Below are 27,050 nucleotides of genomic sequence, written 5' to 3'. Positions count from 1 at the left end.
AGAAAGCCAGCAGGGTAAAAGCCTCTGCAGGCGAGAGGGGCTGACCACTACATCCTACCATACCAATTATGGATGCACCCTCAGCCCCTCATTTCACCGAGTCCAGCTGGGAGAAGAGCAGGGCTATTAAGCAAAATGAAAAGGACAGGATGTAAAAATAAAGAACAGGCTTTGTTGTGACCTTTCAGGTGTGAGCCCCAGGCTAGCAGACCAAGCCATCCTCACTTTTTGGCTAAACTACTCATCTCAACCCCATTTCTAGAGGCAGGTGGTTCCAGGGTCCACAGCACAGGGAGCAGACATCTCACACACATCCTGCTAGCAAAAAGATTTTGCTGTTAGTAGTTGAAGCTGCACTACAGGTTTCTCAAGAACAGATTAAAAGAAAGGACGAGGCTTTTGGCTTTTTCTACTGAAAGCCCCTAAATCAGGAGTATTTTTTCCCCTTATTATTTACCAGACCAGATGAATACTGCTTCCTTGCAATGCCTGCAGGGAATGGCTGCAACAGGCAGGTGGGGCTTTTCCTGCTCCTGGGGTCACTAGGGTAGCAGATCCCTTCTAACAGCACCCCTGTACAGCTTTTGTTAAGGTTCAGCAAGACCTTCAAACCTCGAGATTTTTGCATCCCTTCACACAGCACTGAAGAGACAAGGCTTGGTTGTGGCAAATATAAGCCAGAACCACCAGAAGCTGAAATTCTCTGCACCCTGCTTCAAAGCTAAGCAGCCGGGGAAGAAAGCCTAGGTCAAACAATTTTATTATAACAACTTGTGCAAAAGTTAAATCAAAAATAATGGTTATTCGGTTGGTTTTTTTAAAGGCTTTCATCAGGCAAGATACAAACTGGAGCCCTCCGATACCTTTTTAATAGTGTTGTGCTTGCTGTTGCCTCGGCTGGCATTCTCGTTGTGCAATATATCCAGAGCTGTCTCTCTCTCCTTTAGCTTCAGTGCCTCAATTTCTGTTTTCAGTTCATTCAGCTGCTCCTGCAGGTGCTTGCTTTTTTCCATGTACTCTACCCTAGCACACACAAAAAAGTCCTGGGTTAGTACTGGCCAGCTGCACGTGGTGACACGATACCATGGCAGTCAATTATAATAGGAAATTGGCAATTATAACAGGAAAACCTTATCTTCATCATTTCTAGTGTGTGGAACTGACAACATTAGCTTACAGCACACAGTAAACTACTCCAAGCAATGATTTGTTCGTTATTAAAAAGAGGACCCAGACAGCTGACCAGGAACAAAACTGTATGTTACAGTACTATAAAAAATAAAGCCAAGCTGGAGCTGCTGGATGATATTTCTAAGTCTCCCCATTTCTGAGTGAAGCTGCACCAGGACATAGGTGAATATTGCACAGTTTCAGTCTACAAGACAGCGGTTTAAGCAGCGCTGCTCTACTCTGCTGCACCCTCTCAAACACAGCTCACAAACTTGAAGGCACAAATCCTTCCAGTAAGGAAGGACCCTGATGTAATGACTTCTCGTGTTTTACAGGGATTTAACTTGTAAATCGTGTGGGAGAAAGCACTGCCCCCAAAACATCAGGTATCTTGTAGACACACGGCATCCCTGGGAGAGAGAAAGGTCTCCCAAAAAAAGAAAGAAAGAAAAAAAACCCACCACCAAACCCAGCCATTCTTGGGACTCGTCCCTGTCTTCCATGATGAAGTACTGACTGGAGAAAAATCACACCATGCCAGCCTTGTACCTGTGATTAAACACCGAGACCCTGGTCAAAGTACCAGCAGACTAACAAGAACCCTTTCAGAGTGGCAGAATTTGTAGCGAGGTTTATCTCAGCACCCGAGGAAGGCGAACAGTCCCAGAGAAGTCAGCAAAAGCATGCATGCTATTGCTTTCAGAATTTGGCAGAGCCAAGCTCTTCCTGCTTAGGAGAGTGGGATGACCTAGTTAGCAACCTGGGTACAGAACCAGGAATTATCCTGTTATTTTTGGCTTTTTTTTTCCTTCTGGCTTTAGGAAAAGTTTTTAATCTTTGTCTCTAGCACAGTGGTCTGTTATTTCATACATAAGAGAGGGTACTGAGCAGAGGCAAAATAAACCACCCTCTGGGATACAGGGCTGTTTCATTCCAGCCCCAGGAAGTTTTGGCCAGAGTGCTATGGCAGAGCCCTTCTAGCTTTGATCTACTACCCAATCAATGAACAAAGCACATTATTACTACAGAGATTAAAATCTGATCTGCTTTGATTTCTGCTAAATTTGTAATTTTGAAGGCTACACTTACACCCTCAGGAAAACACAAGATCAAAGCTTGTAATCACATCCAAACTTGCTTGCGCACATTTTTATATATAAACATGACACAGATTCCAAGAAAAAGGGGCTAAAGCCCTAACACGGGACCTTAGCACACACTCCAGCTACCTTTTCATTCTCTGGACACACTGCAAATGCACAAGCACCAGCCTGCAACAGGTCAGTGTGCACCAGCAGTCAGACCGCTGTTAACTCTTTCTGCCAACATGGACAATTCAAGCCTGAACAAGAGCCAGGTTAACCATACGGAGAGTAATTGCCTGATGCCAGGCTCAGTGTGCTTAAACTTGCCCTTAAGTAGGCAGTGGAGAAGTGTCTGTGACACCAGGTCCCCAACCAGAGAAATGGTCAACCAGTAGCTACATCATGCTCCGGGCGGAGCTACTAATGACCTGGGGAATGTGAATCCAAAAAACTTCTCCCCCTTCCACCTCACACTGGTGCTCATCTGGGATGTCAAAGTCATATTCAGCCCCAGTGCAAGCCCTCCCACTGTAACCAGGACACAAATCCCATCCCTGGCCCAGACTGGACATGGGGCCACATACTTCTCTTTCTCGATTTCCATTGAAAGCCTCTTCATGTCTGTATCCTTGAAGTCAAAGGACAGGCTCTCGTTGATGAGGTTGAAGCTCGGCAGGTCGGTAGGCAGTGTTGTTGTACTTGAGTTCATGGACTGCTAAAGAGAAAGAGGACAAATTAATCCCTTTTGGCCACACAAGTGTTCCTATCGCAAATGTTCTGTAACAGAAGTAAAATCAGAGCAACACCTAAACACACAGTACAAGGGGCTACTTACTAACACTGTAATAAGGTCCTGATCTGCTACTCACACAGGTAAGCACATGCTCTTCTTGGAGCTGGGTCTATTCTACCTTGCAGCGGCACTGAACTGGGAGGATCTCACCATTCACATGGGGAAAGGGAGGGGGGCACGTGTATTCATGAGACAACACAGACCACAACCCTATTTGTCTGAACCAGCCTCAAACTTTCTGGGGAGCAGATGATGAGGCTCTTTTTCAGCTGGTGATCTTTTAACAGAAGACTTCAAGTGCAGAAGCAGTGTCCCCCAAGCACCAGATGAGCCTGAAGACCATTCCCAATATGCTCTTAAATTCAGGACTATTACTCCTCTGGGACCCTGCTCTTTGTAGTCGTAAAGAGGAAACAAAACACCACCTGCCTGCAAACTCTATTGACAAAACTTGGTAAAATCTAGATTTTATCACTGCTGTGCCACTTAAAACAATGTCGGACAGAAGGGTGTCTCTCGGGAAACATCTGACATCTATTTAACGTTAAATCAAACTTAAAAAGCACAAGCTGTGGAGAGGGGCAATGTAAGACCCTGTATGACAGTAGAGTCCTGAACTCTGCTGTTCCCCAAAGTGTGGGCAAAGAACAATGTAACCCCAAGGGTTAACTTGGGATGCAGTTTCAGTAAGGTCCATGGAAATGCATCGATACATTTTTATCTTTGCAGTAATTTTCAGTTCCAAGTGTTTAGGAACCACTGCTGGGTTCAGTTGGAAATGCAGAGATAACACAGGGAATCACTCATATCACACCTGAGCAAGGATTTGGGACTTTCTTCCTCCTGCAAAATGCTGCGATATCCCCCACTGACACATACTGCCAGGCCCTCAGATTTTATCTTCCCCTACAAAAAAAATAAATGACTCTTCTCTCAGTCAAAAGTTGTCACACCTCTAATAAATGGGCTCATTAGGGTAGTGGAAAAACACCCTGACTCAAGTCATCACTCTGCTCCTGCGATACGTTAGGTGAAGTCACAAGCAGCAGCACACATCAAACACGGCACAGCGGCTTCAGGTGACAGACTGTGCAAGGATCTGAGTCAGTGCTGCCAGCATGCTCAGCCCTCGTTCTGGACAGGAGAAATCCAGCCCGACATCCAAAAAGTCACCCACCTCTCTGCTAGATCCTGCTTCTTGCTTTAAGGGATTCCTGCTGTGAAAAACACATGCCCAAACCAGCCAGGACCAGGGGGGTGGCAGGAGATGGTGCTGCAGAGACATCTGGCAGGATGGTTCTAGAGAACCTGCTCCAACAAACAAGATCTTGAGCTTCAGCTGGTTATCTCCCTCCCTCACTTCTCCTATTTGGGATACTCCGGGGATTGTTAGCAGCTAGCTCCGCTTCAACAAGAACCACTAGCGCCAGGGCGGTGACAGATTTACTCTGCACAATAACCTGCTTCCTCCCTCACCGCCAGCCTGGAATTCACAAACAGCCAGGGCTTGTCCCCTGCTTGCTCTTCGGCTGGACAAACCTGAGAGGGACGACATTTCATCTACCCTGCAGAGTCAAAGCTGGAATGCAAACACCTAGTACAAGCATAAACAAGGCAGCACCCAAAACTGCATTGCTTGGTCCAGCTGGAGCATTACAGGTAAGTCAGACTCACACGACAGGGAAACATGATTCCTTACTCCTGTTTGTGATCGCTGCTAGTGCAGTACACAGCCGCATTAATTCTGGAGCAGGCACTGAAAGGGACAGCTGAGTACCTCAATTCCAGTCTCGAAGGAAAGGGAACAGGTCTGCCAAAGCACTTAACTGATTTGAATACCTGCATCACATTGACATTCAAGTCCCTTCCCTGTAAGGCACACAGGTGTTCGCAAAGCCCTTCCCACGTGAGGGTCTACAATCTCTGTGCAGGGGAGCCACGAGCATCAGAACCAGCCCGCTGGCCTTCAAACAACATTTAGCATTTTTTTCAACTGTTGGGTTTTGTTTTAAAAAACCACAAACAACAGCAGTTAACACTTGACCAGGAATTTCAGTTGCTGCAATCATTAAGTCCAGATGCCAGCTTGTCAGGATTACTACAGCCACTTCCTCACCCGTCCTCAGCACTGCTCTTTCATATAGCAATGAAAAAATCTGCAAAGTCAGAGAGCAGCAGCAGTGAGGAAGAGTGAGGAAATAGCAAGGGAAGAGCACGCTGAGGGTTTTCAAAGGCACAGGCTTAATACCTGGAGCAAAGCTTTTCCCTGCCAAACGCAATAATCTTGGGCAAGTCTCGCACAAAGTGCAGACATTTTTTAATCCAAGGGATGTGCTGTGTCACTGGGACACAGACCTGTTCCCTTATGTGCTTCCTCACCTTGAACAAACTGTGTAACCCTGTTACTGCATTAAAGCAATTTCCTGCAGTTAATAGAGCAAGCACCATGCTGACAGTGGTCATCCCTCTGGAGCACAGACGATACAGAGGAAGCACCGAGCAAGTCCTGTCATGAGGCTTCCCCCGCAGGAAGAGCTCCTGTTGCTGCCACTGCCTTTACTTCGCTGCTCAAGAATGTGGGCAAGCTCAAGACAGCCACTTACTACTTCAAGAGGATCAGAGAAGAGATAACTACCTTTAGTCTTGCCCATGACTGGTACCTGAAGGGCAGTGAAGAAGGTGAAAAGCCAATGCCAAGGCAGTAAAGAATGAATTGTTCTCCCAGCCCTGACAATCTGAGACTCAGATTCATGTCTTCTTTCTCATGCATCACCTACCAGTCCTGTCACAAAAGCAGCCTGGCCTTCAAGGACTAAAAAGACACTGAAACAAGCTTTAAAGAATCAGGATGGGAGACTGGAAAATTACAAAAAAAAATAAAATTTAACTGTTTCTTGCCTTTCTGCAACACATCCACCCACTTCCCACTTCCTCTCCTGCTCTTGTTTCCCCAGAGGGAAGTCCTGTTTAGCTCTCGGTGCCAGGGGACAACACAGCACAAGCACTGGGACTGCAGTAAAGAACACACTCAAGTGTTACACCCTCATTAAAGAAGTGAGAAGCTGGAATCTTGCACCGTTCATCAGAGCTGCCATTTACCTGAGGGACACAAGCCTCCCAACAGCAGCTTTCAAAACTGCTTCATCCCTCAGGCCACCCTGGGCTTATTCCCTCCCTTGGGCTGCACTTGCCTGCCGGGTCCCTCCATGTGCTGGCAGGGGAGGAAGGTTTGCCCAAATCCAGCTCTCTGAAGTGGAGCACAGAAACAAGATCTCTGCACATCTCACTTGTCTAGCCCCAAACACACACGCAGCGGAGCGATGAGAGAGGCCACAGGGGAAGGGAGAAGCGAGGCAGGCGTAACAGGGGATGGAAGGCCCAGCAAGGTGTCGTCACCTGGATACGGGCACAACGGTCACACTTGCATCCTCCTGACCTTGGAAAAAAACAGCCATCGAGTCTGTGCGACCGGGCGCTCCTCCCGGGGCTACAAGAGGGGCAGGAGGAGCAGCAGCTGCATGGGGGGACCCTGCCACCTCACTGGGGCATGTCCCCTTCCCTCCTGGCACCAGCAGCCATGTCAGGAAGGCCAAGGCTCTTTAAGGAAGGCTGATGCAGCTGGAGGGGTGGAGCGGAGCTCCACACAACCCTACAACACCCCCAACTAAGGAGGCTTTAACTCCGCAGGCAGGAACACAGCCACATACACGGGTAGCTGGGGGTCTGCCTGACTGACTAAGGATAGACACAGCAACATGAGGGAACATGGACGTATAAGAGCTGCCAAAACAACACTGAGCTGATGTAGCCATGCAGCAGTTTCCATGAGGACACTCCACCCTCTGCACAAGTTAAAACCAGAATTAAAGAACTGGTGGATCCCAGAATTCTAATGCCGTGTAAAATAAGGAGCACTCCAAAGCTAAGCTTTATCAAGCGCTGAGGTATCTAGCACTTGACTGAGTGTCCCATAGCTAAGACCACCTGAATGTTTTCCACCACTGCCATTTTTAAAAGCTCCTGAACATTTCTGCAGGGAACTTCAGAGAGTTGGGATGAAAAGCTGCTTCATCTCAAGCCCTCTTCAATCTGCTCCTTGAAAGTTTCCAGAGGAGGGGGGAAGGAGCCTGCAGGTACAAATTAAAACTTCAGTACTAGATAGGTCAATATCTCCCACGTATGTCTGTCGAGTTTATTCCTGAAGCTGTCGAGCTCTTCCCCCTTCACCCCTCAGGCCAGCGAGGCAGCTGAGCCAGCATCCCTGGCAGGTGCGAGCTATGGGAAGGGGAGCACTTGATGGGTTTTGCAGGCCCTGCAGCACAATTAGAGAAGTTGAGGAAAGGAACTGCCAGACGGATTGGAGCAATGGTCATTCAGTCTGGCGTTTCAGTCCCCGGCAGCAACAGGGACCAGATGCTTCAGAGGAAGGTGTGAAATCCCCTTAATGGGCAATTATGGAATAATCTCCCTTCAAGGAAGTTTTTTTCCAGCACATAGAGACACAGTATCCAGTTTATGCCCATAGAATGAATTTACAGGTTCTGAACAACCTCTATCCTACCTAACAAGAAGAAGGACATCCTCCATTTCATAAGTATTTAACCCTGTTTTAAAGGCTATTGCTGAGATGGTCACTCCAAAAGTGCTAGCAAAGCATGGCTCTGGCATGTGTTAAATTGGCTTAAAATTTGCTGTCTCTAATTTCACCAGCAGCTCTTGTAGCGTGAGGCAGGGTAGGTGGAGGGAAAGAAAAAAGAGCAAAGTGATCTTCTGCTGGACAGGATGCCTGGACGAAAAGGGCAGGCACTGCTAAGGGCTTCTGAACAGCTGCTAAGCAATGCAACGAGACAGCTCCACACCCTCCACCGACAGCATGGCGACGGGAGACTCCACCAGGCTACAGAGGAGGGCACGTTCATGGGCTGGGAACTGGGGACTACAACACAGATCGCTCTTACTGTGTAGGACGACTTGCTGGTGATCTCCAAAAGCTTCTGCTTTGCTCTCCGCTCAGACTCGCGAGCCTCCTGAAGGTCTTGCTTTAGCTGATCAGCTTCCTTTGCCCTACAGAGAAAAATAGCAAATGGCAAATATCAGACTGAAGTTGAGAGGAATGAGAAGACAGAGAAGCAGGATTACAGTGTAGGTGTGGAATAGGCTGAGATTTGTCCTGCAACAAGTCCCAAACTAAGAAATCATTTGAGCAAGGGAAACACCAGAACCATTGACATGTGGAACGTTTTCATTAGCACAAAAATCCAAGCTACAGAAGGACAGCTCCAACATGGGCTCTGCACGAGCATCAGTAAGGAAGGCTAAGGGCTGGAGAAGCATGCCAATATGCCAGAACGGGGAGAACAACTTCAGAAGTTAAGCTCAGACTTATAGGAGAGGCAGTTTTCTGACAGTAAGCCTCTGCTAATGATTATTTACTGCATTCAGAAATGGAAAAGCACCCAGATTGCACAGCTTTGCCCACTCGCAGAGCCCAACAATTTTAGTGCTAGTATTTACCCTTGAGGTTCAAGGGCCACCACCACCCCCCCCCCGCCCAACGAGAAAGCCAAAGGAGGGAAGGACACGTTCTCTGCTGCATTGAAATCTGAGTGGAGACCTCACAAGATAGAGACCAAGGCAAGAAGAGATGGACAAGGGCAGCGTTTGTCTAAGCAGAAGGGCTGACGCCAAGCAAGCTCTCACACGGCAAGGAGTAATCAGTTGGAAGGAAACAAGAGTGATCTTTTACTTGCTCACTACCAAATGTGCCATGGGACCTGGGCTCTGGTATCAAGAGGACAGAAACACCAGTTTTAACAAGAAGCAAGGACTCCAGGAGCCATGGAGACCTCAAGGCTAACTTGAAACAGAGAGCTCACGACTGGTAAGGAGAAATAAACAACGAGAGGTAAATAGAGGAATAAAGAGAGCATAGGGAATGTAGCTCTACCATCCAGAAGAAAAAAAAAAAGTGTTATTAATGTTGTCAAGTACTTTGGGGAGTGCAGTGGGTGTTTGCAGAAATCACCCAAAAGTGGAGCTGGCTTCCACTGCTGCTGTCAGGGCGTGAGAGGTGTGGAAGGCAGAGTGCCAGGGACCACGGTACCTTCTCCCCCGCTAGCTGACGGCCCCTTTCCCTGCTGCTTTCACCACAGTATCTCTCCCAAAGAAGGCTTCAGAGAAGGGTCTCCAGCTCCAATCCAGGGAAAGATCAAGGCCGCCACTGCTCTACCAGCACCTCTTCCCATGCAGGGACAGCCCAGCTGTGGCAAACAGCGAGATGGAGAGAGAAACCAGCTGAGCCCTGGGGCCATTTGCTGCTGTACATGCAGGGGAGGCCAAGGGCTCACTGCAAACCATCAGATGGACTCACTCAAACCGTGAGCCACCGTTCCTGCTAAGTCAGAAGGGGGTAGGAAAGCAAAGCAGAGGCAGCTGCAAGGTTGTACCCTCTGACCTCCTCTCCGACTCCTCCGCCATTTTCAGTGCCAACATCTCTGCCTCTAGCACCTTCTGTTCCATCAGACGCTTCTCCTCCTCCGTCCGTATGGCTGTGGCTTTGATTCGCTGCATCTCCTGTTCAGCCTCAGCTGCTTTCTGAGCCAGGAGCTTGGCCTCCTCCTCTGTGATCTGAGCCTTCTCAGCCAGCAAGTCTGCTGTCTCTTCAGACCTCATCTGAGAATCAAGGCACATGAAGCCATTAAATGCACTGAATATCTCCCCAAACGTGCTTACAACCCTCAGAGCAGAGGCCTGAGCTGCTCGCTCCACACGGCCGCCATGGCCCATAGAGTCCCTCCCTTCCATGAAAGCCTGCAGCCTTCTGCAGCCAAGACCTGGATGTGCCCAGGCTCGGTCCCAAATCACCCTCCTTTGTGCTCCTCCCACAGCAGGCTAGCAAGATGAAATCCATCCCATCCAGCCTCCTGCTCACTGTCCACCAGCAGCAGTTTGAGAATAGCCATAGTACAGTCACAGTGTGCCTCCTAAAACGCTTCAGCAGTGGAAAGAGTGAGGAACAGATGCAATGCCTCGGGAAACAGCCTCCCAGAGACCTACCAGAGCTTCGTTGGCCATTGTTGCCTCTTCCTTTAACTGCATCAATCTTCTCTCCAGCTCATCCCTCGTCCTCTCAGCCTCTTCTCTCATTTTCTTCTCTCGGGCCAGACGCTGCCGTTCCATCTAGGAAAAAGGGATCAGCAAAAGCAAAGAGAAATAACGCACGTTAGAAAGGCTTTCCATAGGATGAGAAAGGGTCACAGTGTGGGGGTTGGAGCACAGGATTCCACTGCTGCCTCCTCTGCTTATCAACACAGGCAACGTCACTGAACAGGGGTGACCTGATGCACCCTACTCCCTTGAAACGTGCCGTTCCCAAGACAATCCCCTATCCTCTGATCAGGCTGTTACCCACAGCGCTGCCGCACGAGCTGCCTGCAGTTGATTACGTCCCCAGACCGTGCCCTCCTGCGCTGACTCACAGGGTGGACTCACACAAGTTGGGTCCCAAGAGCTCCAACTACGCCTGGAGTTTCTTATGGCAAGTTGAACAGACAGTGAGACTGGGCTTAGGGGTAGTCTGAGGGCATCTTCAAAATATCAAACACAGACACAGCACAAGGCAGGAGTTTGAACGTGATCAGACATCTAACCCAGTATCCTGGAAACTTCACTTCCACTCATTTATAGGGATGCCACAAAGAGTGTGACCACCTCTGTCAGTTCCTAGATACAATGAACTCTCTGCCTCCAGCTCAGTCTGCAGGAGATAACAGCGCTTCTCCAGGAGGGGAAGATCCAAGCTACGCTGAGACAACCCACCAGAGTATGCTGAGAGTGCTGTGCAGACAGAGCGTGCCCAACAACTGCCTCTCTGCTAGCCGAGTGCCCAAAGGGAGTCATCGAGCTAATTAACACACCTAGTTTAAAGCATTTCAGTACAACAGAGATGGGTGCATTATAAATATCCACACTGCAGCTAGGACTCCCAGCATTGCACAGGCCACCTGCTGAGTTTAATAAGGGAAATAAGTGCGACAAGACACATTTCTTTGCTCCTTGGACACCAACTGTGTTCTGAAAGCAGGACGCCCACTGTTCCAACAGCTCTGCTTCCTTCTATTAAAGGTTCCCCCCATTAATTATCATTACAATCTGTATCCCACTCAGTACTTCCATTAACAAGAATTCCCAATATAAAAGGACTGTCTGGAACCAGTTAACAACAGCAGATCCTGGGGAGGGAGAAGAGAGCGGGTGAGGCAGCATGGTGGCTAGCTCGGGAGAGGGAAGCCTGACACAAGTGCTCTGGATTTGAGATCTCAGGAGATGCGAGAATCTTCCACTCTTTCTGTGCCCTCACCTCTCCCAGATGTCCAACTAAGCCCAGGATCTCAGGTCTTGCTGGCATTATTCATAGGCATCAAAAACTCACGGGACTGTAAAACTTGAAGCCACCAGTGCGGACACCATGCTGCTCCTTCCAAGGAGGACCTTTTGCTCCACTAATGCCAACTCCATATTGCCCAGAGGAATCCCCACAGGAAGCAAGATGCCCCCCTTCCCCAGAGGAGCTGGCCTGGTTGCCCTTGTAGTGACTCATGCCCTGTTCTTTCCTGCCACCCCACAAGCCACAGGAAGGAGAACTGCTTCAGGAGGTGCCTGCAGGATAACCCATGGCACATCTGCAGGTCAGCTGAGCACGTCAACACCACATCCGGCACCATACAGGGACCTCTGTGGAATGCTCGAATCCATTAACTTAGCAGTCCCTTGAGCATAAGACCCTCCTGAGTGCAAGTGACTGTTTTGGCTTCTTCTGCTGCTATCTAGCGGCTTTATTGCGAAAGGGACATTTATATTCTAAGCACCAGGACTCAGATTAGCTGTGCAGGTTTCAGGGAGTAGAAAAGGTCTACAAGCAGAAAACAATGATTCATACAATCCAATTTGCTGATATATGCTCATCGGCTACACGCTGCTGCCTCCAAAGAGCCATTTTCGCCGCCTGGGCTGACCTGCAGCAGATAAAGGAGGCCAGCACCGAATTAGCATGCAGGCTGCACGCCCCGAAATGTCAGTGTGCATTCCATCATCATGTAATTAGAAAATGAGGTGAAAAACTACGGCAAAGCACAGCTCCCCCTCACAGCCCCTGCTTTAATTACAAGCAACTACCCCAGCATACTACATCTTTCCAGCTACGGAGCCCAGACACAAAGTGAGGCAAGGAAGATGCACACACACTTGTAGGACACCCAGATCAGCTCTTCCCTCCCATCCTCCCAGTTTGGTTCCCCGAGTGTGGTGGCTGGACTCGGGCTGCCAGGCTGCCATCAACCTGCAGAGCCAAGTTGAGAATGACTGGCAATGTGGGAGCAGGACACTAAAAAGAGATGTTCAGCTGGACCTTCCCTCAAAGCTGCTCTGTGTGCTTGATGTCATTCTGGAGACTGTTCCTTCCCAAGTTCATTTGCATTTCTGATTTTGGCTCACAGTCTCGTTATAACAAGAGGTCTCTCACCTGCTTCCTGGCTTTCTCCTCCCTGGCCTGTGCTTTCATCTGCTGGACCTCCAACGAGTCTGCCTTCCTCCTCCTCATGAAGAGGTCGTGGTTTCCAATACACAGCTGAAGAATCTATTCCAGTCAAGGGTGAAGAGCGGAGAGAAACAGCTGTACACATGATGACGATGAGGTGGTTTGTATTCTTGACACACAAAACCACTAGAACTGTTTTGGTTTGGTGCTTGTAAGCACTTCCACCCACTGATCCCAAACTCTATGAGCTCTCATACCCATATGAGGGGCAGGGAGCCAAGGCAGAGCCAAGTCCCATACCAAACATCAGCTCCTGGGCTATCAGCTCTTGGCAGAGACCAATTTTCTGCTTTCTGTGCATCCAGTACAGCACAGTTCTGGCAAGTTTCATACCAGCCCTAAAAAGGCCAAATAATGAAACAGAAACTTCTACAGCTCTGACCAGTTCTCTGATTCTTACTGCCCCCTTTCTTCAGGCTCAAGATGAACTTGCACCTTCTCCCAGCTGCATGTTTAAAGCACTGAGATTAAAAAATTTTAAAAAAGAAGGAGGAAAACCACTTTCCATCTTGGACAAACAGAAGACTTATATCAAAAGCTTCCTCAGACATCTTCAGATACCTTTGCTGAAGGGTTCTGAGCACCAATGTGGTTTCCTCTGGTCCTCAAGGAGGACAAGGAAGGTGGCAATACTAGAGGAGGGTTAGCGAAGGGGTGGGTACACAGAAGAGAGACAGCTCTTTTCAGCAATAAAAGCAGGTTTCTAAACTCGGGCTCTTTTCTAAGGACTGATTCACATGCCCATCTTCCATTTCACAAGTCACATATTACTTCTCCAGAGCCAGAGGAGCTTCAGCAGTACGACCCTGATGAGTGCAGTGAACGAGGCCTTTGCCAGGAAGCCCCACTTCCCTACGGTACGTGAAGTACAGGCCAGCAAAGATCCTTTGTGCAACCTAACAATGGTGCACAGCTACCACAGAATCTGGATCAAAATCTCCTCCAGAAACCAAATCCAGAACACTAGCTATACATAGTCTCCAACACAGATGAAGAACAGAACAGCTCAATGGAGCCTCCTCCATCCTTGTACAAGGAGAGTGTCCTCAGAAGGGACCAGCCTAGGAAGAGCCAGGACTGTGACTCTGGTAACAGTGCATCCCAAAAAAGGGAGATCTACGTTACAGGAGAGAAAAGATCTGCAGGAGAAGAAAGGGGGTCTGGAGCAAAGATGGGGCTGATGAGAAAGTTTTACTCACTAAGTGCTTCTGCCATGCAGGTCAGCTGTAACCCAAGAGCTTGAAAAGGGAGCACAAAAACAGGAGAGCGGGGTGAGGTTCTGTGAAGGAGCTTGACTTGACCTTCCCCCTTCTCTTCTAGAGGCTATGACCGCGTAGTAACTGCTATACCAAATCACATCTGCAGTCCAGCCAGGCCAGCACACTCCCTCCCACTGCTCAAAGGAAAAGCCCCAAAAGAAACTACTGCTGCAGGCGATAGAAATTACTCTGTCTGTAGACTTACCAGCTTATTCACACGCAGCTTTGATGAATTGAATTTAAAAACATCAATCTTTTTGTCCAATGGCTTAATCGTAAACTGAAAAGGAAAAAATAAAGAGGGAGAGAGTTATCAGAGAGCGGTGCATTTAATAAAAACACAGCTATAAAAGTCTTACTGAAAGCTTTGGCTCAGAGGAGGTCAGCAGTGTCAGACAAACAAGGCTGAGAGCTGTCCCCATGGCTTTTAGCCAAGCAAGAGAACTAGTATCAACAGCAACCAAGGAGACAACTGTTCCCCCAGTCAGAAAAATGTGAGTGCCACACAGAAGCAATGAGAGTGCTGTCCACCTACAGACTGCAATGCCCGACAGCCGACGTCCTCTGCAGAGCACCTTGCAGAAGGCAGAGACAGCTCAGCACCTCCCGAGGAACGGCAAGATGCTGCTCTCCTGGCAACTGCAGAGAATGGAGAAGGTACAGCAGAAACTCATGGCACTTCTGAAGGGAGGACGGACCAGCTCAGCTGCCCGATGGATGGGCAGGAGGGTTGTATCAGGAACACAGCAACAACCCTTCCCATTGACATCTCCGCTCGCAAGGGCTCCCCAAAATGATTTTCCATGCATTTTGTTCTCCAGAAGTCAGCCGTGTCACAAGACTGCTCCGCAATTCAAAACATTATTCCCTTGCTCTATCCTGTATTTACACTCCATGTGCCAACCTAACAGCTGTAACCATGGCCTGGATTTACCCTCTCCAAAGAGCTTTCCCACAGTGGGTCTCTCAAGAAGATATAGGTGGCATCGCCCATCGCCAGGCTCAGAAGTTTTGGTAACACAGTCCCTGGATAGACAGAAGACTCTGAACTAACAAAAGGATACTTGAAGAGACAGAGTGCTCCACAACACCGCATTTTTTAGAAGGCATGCATCTATTCCATCACTCCCCCACACACTACAAAAATAACCGGCTGAAGAGATAGCGCTTGAGCAGGCAGTCTGTGTCCATTAAAGTAGGTCTATTTGTCAATACATTGTACTGCCTGAAAAGGCTCAGCAGAACTCGCCCTGGCAGTGTTTTGTTTTGTCAGTTTAAGAGCCAATCTTTTAAGACTTTCACACAGGCAGACATGCGTGAACGTCCCTGGACTTGGGCTCTGGCAGAACCCACACCAGTCACTGAAAGCAACAGCAGAAATATGTCAGGAGAGGAATTTCAGTTCCATGTAAACAGTCAATCTTTGTTTCGACAGATTAAACCCCTCTGTCATGTCGATGCAGCTGTCATACCCAGCTATTAAGCCTGTTTACTATCACATCAGGTCTACTTGTGGTCATCTTATTACACAGATGATTGACCTGATGGAAGGTGGCAGTCCTTTCCCCCAAGACAAAGCTCTATTACAGTCTTGTGTCAAGGCCTGGTTACAGAGGCTTCAATCCCCAGATTTCTGAGGCAATGCCCAAGCAGACAGCTTCCACTGCACTCATCTGTCACGGGCAGGAAAGACTTTGAAAGTCACTAAGTGCTGGGTTGTTTTGCAGAGTTGTGAAGCTCTTTATTTTTAAGGAGTAAAACAAGCAAAGAGAATCCCAGCACGGCCTTACTACTTGTAAAACTTCACAAGACATGCAATAAATGCAGCTGATGAGAAACCTTTAGCTTTTACCCTGATCAATATCACGTTTAGAATGGAAAACAATTTTTAATTAAGAAGCTAATTTTCTTCCTTATCATGATGGCAGCTGGTTTTCTTTGAGCAGCTCACTCAGACTGAAAATTGAGCAGATCAGCGTTCCCTCCACAGCCAATTTCACTGTTATTTGCAACTAGGTTTGGTGGCCAGTGATTCAGAAGATTTGTATTTATGCTCTGGATTTAATAAATATCTATCCAAGAGCAGTCTTAAATTACTCAAATTCCTAAAAAGATTCCAGCTGTTATGCCAAGCCCGGCAGGCTGAAAACTCAAGATGATGTAATGATATGGCAAGAGCTCTTCTCGCCAGAAACACATCTCGCTATATTTCATAGAACAGTATATATACACAGTAATATATACTGTAATGCATACAGTAAAGCAGAGATCTCAACTTTTGAACTTTGATATTTGAGCTAAGCACATCAACAGCAATTTTGGGTTTTAAAAAAAATTACATAGGGGGTTTGAACGTACTCTCAAACCAACAGGAGAATAGCCCCCAGTTGACCTCTTGTACACCCACTCCTGGAAGGTTTCAGAAAGGCTTGGAATTAAGGTTTCAATTGGAGAAGCTGAACTGCCCTTAGCGGTGATAGCAAGCACAGAAGTGAGAGAAGACAATTTAAATTGCAATTGTGTTCTTGCTGCTCTCAGGGAAGAGGGGAGATGCATCCATACCTCTTTATCGCTGTATGAGATATTCCGGATCTCGTTCCATGGAAAGGAGATCTTAGGGGTCAATCTGTTGTCTGGGTCGTAAATGTGAAGACCCAAGGCATCAACTCCAAGGAGCAGTTCCGTGCCCTTTTTATTCTAAGGGAGGAAAGAGCAGAGCAGAAAACCCTTTTATTCCACCTGGAGGGTCTGACATGAGCCACTGTTAGCTACGTGCAGTGACCCACCAGCACTAGGTATTAAAGAGAGTTCCTGCCACCCTGGCAGCTAGCAGCGAAACACGCTGCAGCAGGGACTCTCACCAACAGACCGCAGCCATCCCCCAGGTCTGCTGCCTCTCCGAAGCTCCACTCACCCAATCTCAGAGCAGCACAAAAGATGAAGACTAACACAAGAGTGACATCAGCAAGTAAAGATGACCCGCAGCCTACACTCACCCTAATCGCAAAATAGTTCACTCCATACATCTCCAAGTCCTGAGCTATCTTCAGATACTCCATTTCAGCTTCATCTCTGTCAGACAAAAAAAAAGGCCAGTGTTACAATGTTTGGTAGGATCAGAGAGAGGGAGATGGCTGCTCTTTCTGATCCTAGGCACACACAAGGCTTTAAAGCCTGGACTGTCTCTATCACACAGGTCAAGCCTGTCTTTGCTGGCAGGATCAATAAACTCCAACAGCAAATCCCACTCTGCAGCTTGCCGGCATCTTAATGGCTGCTGACGCCTGCCTGGCAAGACGCAGCACTTCAAGCCTTGCTTTCTCCACCTCCCAATCCCTCAAGCATAAATATGAAATCCCTGGCTGGGAGGCCCCTGTTTCAGATCCATCTGACTTTAGGCTTATCCCCCACAAGGAGCATTTTACCACCCAATGCAGCAGTACACCTCGTCAGTCTGAATCCCCATTTCTTCTCCTGGCCCAAAAAGGGCAGGCAGGGCTGCTGCCTCCCTGCCCCTCTGCAGGTGGCCCCTTACTGACCATCAGTCCTAAATTCTCTCGAGGACACCGTCAGCAGTCAGGGGACAGCAGGGCAGATGCAGAGCGATCAAAACAAGCCCTCTGCCCTCCATGAGTCTGCTCCAGAGGTGTGGTGGGATCAATGCTGCTGTCAGCAGAGCTCATCCATCACCTGCCCAAGCTCCCCAAGCCCTGCTGACTCTTCAGGCGAGGGGACTGACCCTGACCCACCACTGCAGCACACAACTCACCTTGCTCTGCCTCGGTGCTCTGCGTACCAGGCCGTTATCCTTTCCTCCCACATCTCTGGAGTCATCTGGTACAGGTTTATTACCTGAGGTACAAGGGGAGGCAGAGAACAGGTCACACTGCTGCTCTTGTCAGAGTGTCCTCAGGCAGCAAGCAAGCCAGAAACACCTGAGCCCCAAGCAACCCCTCCCCAGCACCATGTCCAACCACAAGACAGGCACCTCTGAGCAGGGCAGTCTCAGCCCCGCACTCTGCGGACCCCCAGCGCTCGCTCAGCCCTCTCAAGCACACAGGACAGGCAAACTGTCCCCAGGCCATCGTGAGGAGACGCAGGCAGGATGAAACCGTGAAAAGAAAGAAAACATTTGCTTCTGTTTTTACTAAAATATGTCAGAAAGAGATTGATTTCTCCTTTCTCAATACATCTTTTGGGATTGCTTGCCTTGGTAAGGAAGCCCAAGGAAAGCGAAGCAGGGTGCACACCGCAGGCAGTCCCACAGAGACCTTCTCTGCAAAGGGCTCTGTTACACAAAACACCACCAGGCTTGGAACCCTACTCGTCCGCTCAGCCAAGCTCCTTACCCGCTTTGGAAGCAACTCTTCTTGGGCCAAGAAGCCTCGCTTGTGAACGTTGGGATCGTAATCGCCGTACTGGAAAGAAGCACAGACATCGTGCCCACTCCACGTTAACAACACAGAATCATCTTGATTGGAAAAAGACCCTGAAGATCATCTAGTCCAACCATTAACCCAGCACTGACTGTTCTCAAGTCTACGGGCAAGTAAAACTCTTCACCCTTACACACCCACCCCTTGGGGAGAGAAAAAAATGCAGACTGCTTACACCCTTCACATCACAACCTGTTAGAGCAGAGAACGCACGCTGCTCAGTAAATTTAATAATTATTTTCTTTGTTGTTTGATAGCCGATGGAAACTAACACCCTCCTTCTACTCACGCGGCAAAGGGGGAAGCAAATCAAAACTTCCCACCATCAGCTGATGTCCACCAGTTGGATAAGATGATCACTTCCAAAGGAATTATTCTAATTACCATGCCCAGAAAACACGTCCTCTGCTGCAGGGAAAGACTCACTCTATAGCTGTGAGGTCCTTGCCTTCCCACAGGGACAGGGAGTCAAGATATGGACAAAGACCTGTCGCCAAAGGCTGATCTACAGCAGGTGAGGCAGATGGTGGCTTCTGTGTTGCTGCTCACCACCCTCACGAACAAATATTAAAAAAAAATTACAGGAGTTTGACAGACAATTGCAGACTGCTCTTGGGCAGCTGTCAGCGTTTCAGCCTGAGGGTCTGTTGCCCAACTGGGTCATGGAATCCAATTCAGATTTAAGTGCATCCAGTAATTACTACTATTTGTTTAGATTTACATCTTTTTGAGCAGCATATAAAGTGACTGAGAAATAAAACTGCTTATTAACAGATTGAAAAGCCAAGTGTCCCTGCAGTGCATGTGAAAATGAATTTACCTCCCGTACAGCTTAAGAGGGCAGGAAACAGCCAGAAAACAGCACCTCAAATAACCTAGCAAGTTCAAGAGAAGAGGACGATGGATGTGAGGCACGTACACGCAATGCTGTGATTTTCATTCACCTAGCAAACAGGACTTCTGCAGCGACATTACCCAATTACACATGACACAGCAACGTTTGCTCAAGTCACTCACTTTGCAAGGGAGACGGCCCTCCATCCCTGCTTTGCTGAGGAACCTCAGCTCAGAAAGTACAAAATGGTGACAATTTTTAAAACTAAGACCAAGACACACATGGTGCTCACGTATTAAGTCAGGAAGCTTTCTGTATCAGCCTCCTTTTAACGCCAGAACCATCACGCCGCACGCTAAAACCAGAGCTCAGCATCACAAGTCTACACATACATCCCCTCTGCAGTCCGGCAAGCAACGTTTCATAGACGACAAGCGGGGATTAAAGACGCAAATATTGATTTGGAGCCAATGCAGATGTGAAGGAAGCATGCAACAATCAACACTGACTCAGACTTCAATTAACATAACAAAACCGCCACGGATTTCATTCAGGAGGGTGCTGAGCAGCAGCAACTGTCTGTCTTGCAAGGTCTACAGATGCTCAGAGCTTCTCAGAAAGCAGCGCATTGCAGATACACGTCCCTTGAACCCACATCAAAAGGGAACAGCAATAAAAACGTGGCACTGGCAAAGGAAACAACTCCAATAACCTTGCAGAGGCAGAAAATAAATCACTTTTAGGTGATGAAAATAATAGCAAATAGGATTAACACAATTATTTTTTGTTGTGATCTACTGTGGAGACCCAAGACTAAGTATGGATTATGTGATTTTCATGTGGTGAAAAATATTGCCACGTCCCAAAGGAATATTTGTACTGAGAGGGAGTCTAGATGAGAACATTAATTATTCACGAGTCAAAAATCAACAAATGGTTTAAGTATTGCAGTATATGTTGGCTCAAACGATTCGGCAAACAAACTTTTAAAGACCTTCTCAATTAAATAATTACTTCAAAACTGTCATGAATTTCAGCTCCTGTTAATTGAACTACATGATTAATATTCATAGTTACACATGGAAGTAGCCTTTACCTCATTCATATACCTGGCTTACATCGTCTTGGATAAACACAGGCATGTTCAGCTTCAAAGTGTGAACATCAAGTATTGTCTGTTTTGGGGAAAAAAATAATAAAAAAATAATAGAAGAGCCCTTTGCTAAGTGCTACAAGATTTGAAGTGCTGAGAGGGCTGCAGCATGGCAGCTATCTGCCTTTAAGGGGCAAGAAATGGAAGAACCTCGTGGATGTGACCATTTTCTGCTGGGAGGCGTTTTTCAGTAGATTCCATGTCTCTCCCGGCTGTTTAAAACCTGAACTGCCTCCAATATCTGAGAGTAGTGTGGGTGGTTTGAATGCAGGGCTAGAGGGGAAAACACATAGTAATTCCCCAAATCAACACAACGATATAGAAATAAATAAGCTTTTCTTTTTATGACCCACACGCTTACTTTGTTATTGCAGGTAGGTGCGCAACGCAGTACAAACCAAGCTGGCTGTCAATCAGATGGCTGCAAACACACCGCTATGTCAGGCTATTATGCCCCTAATCATGCAAATCAGCAAGTTATTAGTGAAATTACTGTGCTCAGTGGCTGCTTTCTTGTCCAGAAAGCACATCATTATCCTATTTAACTGGAAGGAGATGACCTGCAACATCTTTCTTTCCAGCTCCGTACTGAAGACACGCTTTCAGCTTTCTCCTTTGCCGACAAAAAAGCAGAAGGGGAAACCCCACCTGGAGGGGCAGCAAGGAAAAGCCATGTCTGATGCAGACATGAAAGCACATTAGGAAAGATCAGAAAAGGCATCCCTCCTCCACCTTCTCACAATCTCTGTGCAGAATCAAGATGCGTGAGGTTAGGAGAACTGCTCTGACTCGAGCTGACCTCCTCCAGACCAAGCGTCAAGCACGTCAAGCGTGCTACTGAGCCCAAGGTCAGCGGCCACACTGCAAGAAGAGAAAAGGGATGGCACAACAGTCCCGGACCAAACCACAGCCTGTTCCGATCGCGCAAGCTGAAGCCGTCACGGCCAAGAGTTAACAGCGCTCAATATTTACCCAGTGGTTTATTCATTTTTGGCAACAGGAAAAGTCATCCCCTACGTATCCTCAGCTCAGCAGGTCAATGGAGAAAAAGCCAAGTAAGTGTTTACTCATGCACTCCAATAAGAGCGATGAATGTTTCAGACAAGCAGAAAAGTGTTCTTTCTAAAGTAACTTGTCTTTCCCTGGCTGATGAGTCTCTTGAACAAAATACGGTTTCATCAATATTCTGACTATAAGGAGGAAACATCTTTTTCTAGTAAATTCAAACATTCATCATCAAAGAACACCACTGCATGTCACCCAGGGCTGCCTTCAGACAAGCCAGGCATGGACTAAACAAGTATGAGGAAGATTACATGGCAACATGGAAAAAGCTGCAGTGAAACACTGAGGACTGGTCTCTGTTTCCAACCAGCCTGGATCGGGCCCTCTCTTCAGGCAACAGAGCCAAATCCCCCCTCCGGCACTGCCAGCTAAGGTGGTCTCATGGAGCAGAGAGCTGGCCTGCTCCTCCTCAACTGCTCAACAGCTGTGCTCCTCAAGGACAGGCCAACAGGCCAGACCCAGGCATGGCCACCTACCTGTGGTCCTGCAAGCCAAAATGCCTCCCTAAATTGCATCCAGAGAGTCAGAACCGACTACAACCACGAGGCTCCAGTGATAGCATAGCTGAGCTGCAATTGGACTCCAGTCACTCCTTTTCCAGAGACATGATCTTTACACACATAAACTGGAGATTAGCTAGAAGACTGGTTAATTGAGCTGCAGTGCATGTCGTGCATATACAGTGATAAATTACTTCCCTTTCTGCAAGAACAGGAAGCTCGAGCTGCTCTCTACCCCAGGGGTCCCTCTGCTATGGGCTGCTGCAAGCTGTCCAAGGCTGCATGCTTCAGACTGAAAAACAGAGTGCTCTTAAATAAATCCTCAGCAAAACACACTGACTCTGGGTCCAGAGAAGAATTCAGCCAAGGAACGAGGGGAACTTAATGAGCATTGACGACTTCTCTTCCTCTGTCTAGTAAGGCCAAACATCCAAGATCAAACCCAAGATATATGGAGAAGCCAGAAGAGCCCTTTAACACTGCAATAACATTTACGTGGCAAGCTGTAGTAGTCAAAATAAAGTAGTTATCATGATGACAAGTATTCTGGGGAAGCAACGGAGCTGCGAGTCCCATGGCAGGTTTGCCTCTGGCTACAACAGCAAGAGCAGGGAGGAGATCCAAAAAAGCATGGGCTCGGGGAATTCACCTGCTCCAGTAGTAAGCCACACTTGAGCAGGCACTGCAGCTCATGAGCTGCGCACTTGCTAAAGAGTCCTGGAAAGAGAAAGCAAAAATCTGTCCAACGTCTGAAGGCAGCCAGAAACCAGCCACGCAGAGAAGGCAATAGCGCGAGTGTCATCCCCTCACTTCCCAGGTTTTAACAACTTTCCCTGCCTCCCCCTTCCTCAGGAAGCGGGTACATCACGAAGGGCCTCACTTCCCAGGAGCAACGCTAACCCACCGCCAACGCCAGCAGGCCCTGGGGGAATCCCCCTGTGCCTACCTTGGCTTGGACGGCGTAAGAGGCCAGCAGGACAGAGGCTTCAGGAGGACAGTAGATCTTCTCATCCAAAATCTGCTTCTTCACCTGCACGTAGCAGTAAAGGACACATAACACACATTTAGTGGAGCAGTGCAAAGCATGACTGTCACAGCAGATGGTTGCAGTTTGTTTTAACTCGAGCTGTCAACCACACAGTTAACAATTTTCCTAACACTAATTACAATTCAGGCCCAGGAAGTCTCTGGTGGCTTGGAAGGGAAGGGCTCAGGCTTTCACAGGCCACCTTTTTCAGACAGGTTTGTGAGAAGAGCTAAATTTATATGTGGAAAATGACAGAAACTATATTCCATTGCTAAAGGCAAGCAGGGGGGGCAAAAGTCTTGAATGTAAACATGAAGATAAAACCTCTTAAGGCATAAGCTATGGATTGATACAACATCTATACACGCCACTAAATTAAAAAAGAAGTTTGCAGCCAAGTCTCTGAGCACACAAAGGTTTTGCTCTGGGATATTCAGGCCTCATTATCAGTCAGTGCTCACCTGTGCTCAAGGCTAATTCCCTCCAATCCCAGCGGCAGCAAGGAGAGCTGCAGGTCACCTCCGTGGCAGTGCTTTTAGCAGCAGGCAAAGCCCTGTGCACACTCCCAGGAGAGCCAACGTGCAGTTCCCAAAAGCCACAGCTTTATGTTTCCTGGCTTCTGTGCATTAAAAAATTAAGCCTGTCATGTTCAATATTTTTTGGGTTTGCACACTTAATTTTCCTGAATAAAGATAGAAAAAAGAGCATACTATTTCCTATGAGACTTCAATGGATTGTCACAGAGATGCAGTAACACCGATTTGAATTTATAACATGTTTTGAGCCTTCAAAGTTGGTTACAACATAATCACAGAAGATATTCTCCTGCATTAAGATAAAAACAGGAGAGTTTGCAAGCTTACATGTGCTCCCATTTCCCATATGCATTACAGGAACCCGGGCTCCTCTCATCATCAAAAATCCTAGTAGAAAAGTCACAGTCTGCATTTATAAAATGCAGCTATAACTGCTTTTCCTCTCCAATTTTCCTTTTTAAAGATGACAACAGCATTTTTCCTCATCAAGGAGAAAGCCCATGGCAAATCAGACATTTAAAAATAGCCCTACAGAGACACTAGTGCCTGAGACAGACCTTGGAAATTAACAGCAATACTTTGCATTTAGAAGTCCTTCAGCTCTGAAGAACAAAGATGAACTCTGGAAGACCGAGGAGTACCAAGAAGCTGGTGAGCTCACTTTGATATCCATTTGAAAGGGCAGGGCACGCTGAAGTCTACAGTGGTACTTCCCAGAGCATCCAAATACAGGTTCCCTCTACTTTCGTGTAACAAATGTAAGAATTATTGTCTTTTTAAAATTTTTATAACTTATTTGTTTTAGAAACTTCAAATTAACAGCCACAGAGCAAAAGAAACATCTCACTAAGTACCTAGGGGTCTGAGTAGGACTACTCTATTCCTTGTAATCGTAGCTGACACAGGGCATAGTTTGGAAAACTAATCTTGTGTGAAAGAGAGCTCCTGTGATAGAAACCCTCCATTACTAGCCACACAGCACTGCTAAAACACCAGGTGAGCTGATTTCTCCAGACACAAAGTTTTGTAATGTATTTTAAATAAAAAAGAAAAAAGCCTGAATATGCATTCACCAGTTTCCAAATGCTTAACATAAGGGCAGGAGTTACGGGGGCAGATAGTACCATTGGGCTTCCCCATCTCCCCTGCTTTTGCCATCAGTCTCTGATGGAGCTGTGTTTCTGGGATTTTCTTCTGCTCCAGTTATATGAAGGCCGTTTTGCAAAAAGGTGAACCTTGCTACACAGCCTGAACATGAAACAGGTTGGCTGCATTCTGTTCTTGAGGACAAAATTCCCCTGTTCCACATAACGATGCTATCATGTACAAAGGCAACTGCCATCCCTCAGCACAACTGATATCCACACCCTGCAGAGAGGTGGACTCCAAGGCTGTGTGTGTCATTCAAGCCCACATCTGACAGATTCATTTCCCCTAGCTACCACACTCTAATGTTACAAATCACCTAATCATTCCTGACAGCCAGTTTACGAGGTCTGCAAGTCTGGGCATCTGTGACTGCTTCATCCAGACAAACCATCTTGGACCTATTTTAAGAAGTTTTTGTTGTTGAAGACAACTCCCATCAGAGAGGTGTGAACATAACACTCCACTGACCAACTTTCTGACCCTGGAACCTTCTCATGCTTCTGCTCATCCTGGCTCCTTCTCCCTCAGGTTGGAGAACAGAGTACTGACATGGCTCCTACCTGCAGGAAGAACAAGTGCTGTGTGATTTCCTGGACCAGTTCCTCCTCTGCATTCTCAGGATAAAATTTGGCCAGGAAGTGAAAGGTGACGGGCTCCTCTGTTGGAACGTCGTGATCCAGAACCTATAGGATACAAGAGCCATTCAGCTACTCTTTCCAGCTCCTTCAGCGCTTGGTCTCTTGGAGCCAAGACACAAGCTCCCTCCTGTTCAGATCAGCACATCTTTTGTCAAGCACTTTAGATATCTAGAACAGATGAAACAACCTAAGTAGTTCAGAAACCATAGTTAAAAAAAGAAAACAAACAAACATTTCTGACACTCCTAACTATGCAAGAAAACAAACAAGGCAGATACAAACAGCATGCGAAATGAGACAGTGAAGGTTGATTCTGATCTCTGGTGTGCACGTCACCTCTTCTGAATCTGCCAGAGCGATGCTATATCCTGCTACGCCACCATCCGACTTCTCGCCGTTTCCCTGCACTGCCTCCTCTTGTATTTATTCCAGTGTTGTTTCTCACTACCTTTCTACTGTGCTGGCACTGTTCAGTTCAGGTTCGTGTTAGTTTAAAACCTTGGCATGACATGTGAGACAGACAGATCTCTTTTACAGTCTTGATTACTGTCTGCTTTTAGTGTAACATCCTTTGGATGCAAACAGAACCACACCTGTCACTTCTCTAACCCACCCCTTGGCAACCTGGAGGCTCACATATTTGGGAAGTGTTTCCTCCCTTACCTCCATCTCCTTTTCACTCCTTTGGTTCTCTTCCCCTAGCTCTTTGTACATCTCAACCACAAAAGTCAGGATGCAACTTCACTTTTCCACTAAAGGTTTTGTCATTCAGGGGCACAGATGAGAGACTTTTAGGTTTCATTTACATTACAGTCACCCTAAAGTCCAGCATCCTAGCATGGCAACCTCCAAAACGCCTCAGGGGGATTCAGTGTGCATGGTCTGAGGCTTCACAGCTCAGGAGCAGGGGTGGGCTATCTCTGCCAACTCTTCCCTGTTTAACTTACAGATGCTATAGAATAAATACACTTCACCCAGTTTACTTCAATACCACACGTAACACGGCCTTGGGTAAGCAAAGAAAGAGGAAAAAAGTACATTCTCCTTTGCCATCCCACACGACCTCTCAACCAAAATGGGGTTCCAACCTTCTTGTCCATTTTGAGCCAAGCCACCGTATCCTTGATAGTGTATTGAAGCCCAAAGAACCAGGTTTCTCGGAGTCCTAGTGTCCTGCATACGAGATCGAACAGGTCCTTCCCTTTCCACTTCACCTGCAGGAAAACAAACAGGAAGCAGAGTTATAAAGATGGATTTCAGAACTTGAGCTCTGTTCAACCAAATGCATTCTTTTTTCACCACACAATACCTTTGGAGAGTGTGAAGAAGGCATCTGGTACAGATAAGGAAACATTTTTATATCCTTCCATCTGATCTCATCTGCCAATCACCAACTCCTCCCTCATTAGGAAACCAAGATGAGATTTTTTTTGCACCCCTGCAAACAACGCTGTAAGTAAAACCCCCCTGTTTCTTCCCCTGGCAACCCACTGACATTCAACAGAGGACCTGAAGGGTTTGTTCAGGTGCCTTTTGCATCACACACTGACAGTTCCCAGCAAGAAATAAAAATCACTCTTAATTGCCCCTTGGTGGCTTTAATGTCCCTATCTATAGCCCCAGGAAGCGCTGCACAAACTCCAGCATCAGTAACAGGGTTTCACAGACAAAAGCACAATGTGCTCCCAAAAATCACAAGTGAAATGATCTATGTACAAAGTGTGTTCATCCAGAGCTACCGACCCTGCAGAGGTAAAAAAAAAATGTCACTGAAGTCAGCGGTTCTCCTGGAGCATGTTTTGATAGAGT

General features: G+C 47.3%; 1 protein-coding gene across 5 annotated transcripts in view; it reads right to left on the bottom strand.

The window, feature by feature from the left end:
* NF2 (NF2, moesin-ezrin-radixin like (MERLIN) tumor suppressor) overlaps positions 1-27,050 on the bottom strand; it is a 48,934-nt gene that overhangs the window by 10,944 nt on the left and 10,940 nt on the right. For 3 of the 5 annotated variants that reach the window (XM_074920888.1, XM_074920887.1, XM_074920886.1), the window contains exons 2-15: positions 26,330-26,455; positions 25,164-25,286; positions 22,838-22,921; positions 18,252-18,320; positions 17,672-17,754; positions 16,899-16,974; positions 16,465-16,599; positions 14,108-14,182; positions 12,569-12,682; positions 10,105-10,227; positions 9,503-9,720; positions 8,007-8,112; positions 2,840-2,970; positions 864-1,023 (exon numbers count right to left, since the gene is read on the bottom strand). In XM_074920888.1, the coding sequence (XP_074776989.1) occupies positions 864-1,023; positions 2,840-2,970; positions 8,007-8,112; positions 9,503-9,720; positions 10,105-10,227; positions 12,569-12,682; positions 14,108-14,182; positions 16,465-16,599; positions 16,899-16,974; positions 17,672-17,754; positions 18,252-18,320; positions 22,838-22,921; positions 25,164-25,286; positions 26,330-26,455 (1,623 nt within the window). The remainder of the gene's footprint in view (positions 1-863; positions 1,024-2,839; positions 2,971-8,006; positions 8,113-9,502; positions 9,721-10,104; positions 10,228-12,568; positions 12,683-14,107; positions 14,183-16,464; positions 16,600-16,898; positions 16,975-17,671; positions 17,755-18,251; positions 18,321-22,837; positions 22,922-25,163; positions 25,287-26,329; positions 26,456-27,050) is intronic. The other 2 variants (XM_074920889.1, XM_074920885.1) reach the window with 1 other exon arrangement.

This window comes from Athene noctua, chromosome 17, assembly GCF_965140245.1.
Source record: "Athene noctua chromosome 17, bAthNoc1.hap1.1, whole genome shotgun sequence".
NCBI classification, from domain to species: Eukaryota; Metazoa; Chordata; class Aves; order Strigiformes; family Strigidae; genus Athene; species Athene noctua.
Note: the sequence above shows the minus strand (reverse complement) of the source record. Positions and strands in the feature narration are given on the sequence as shown.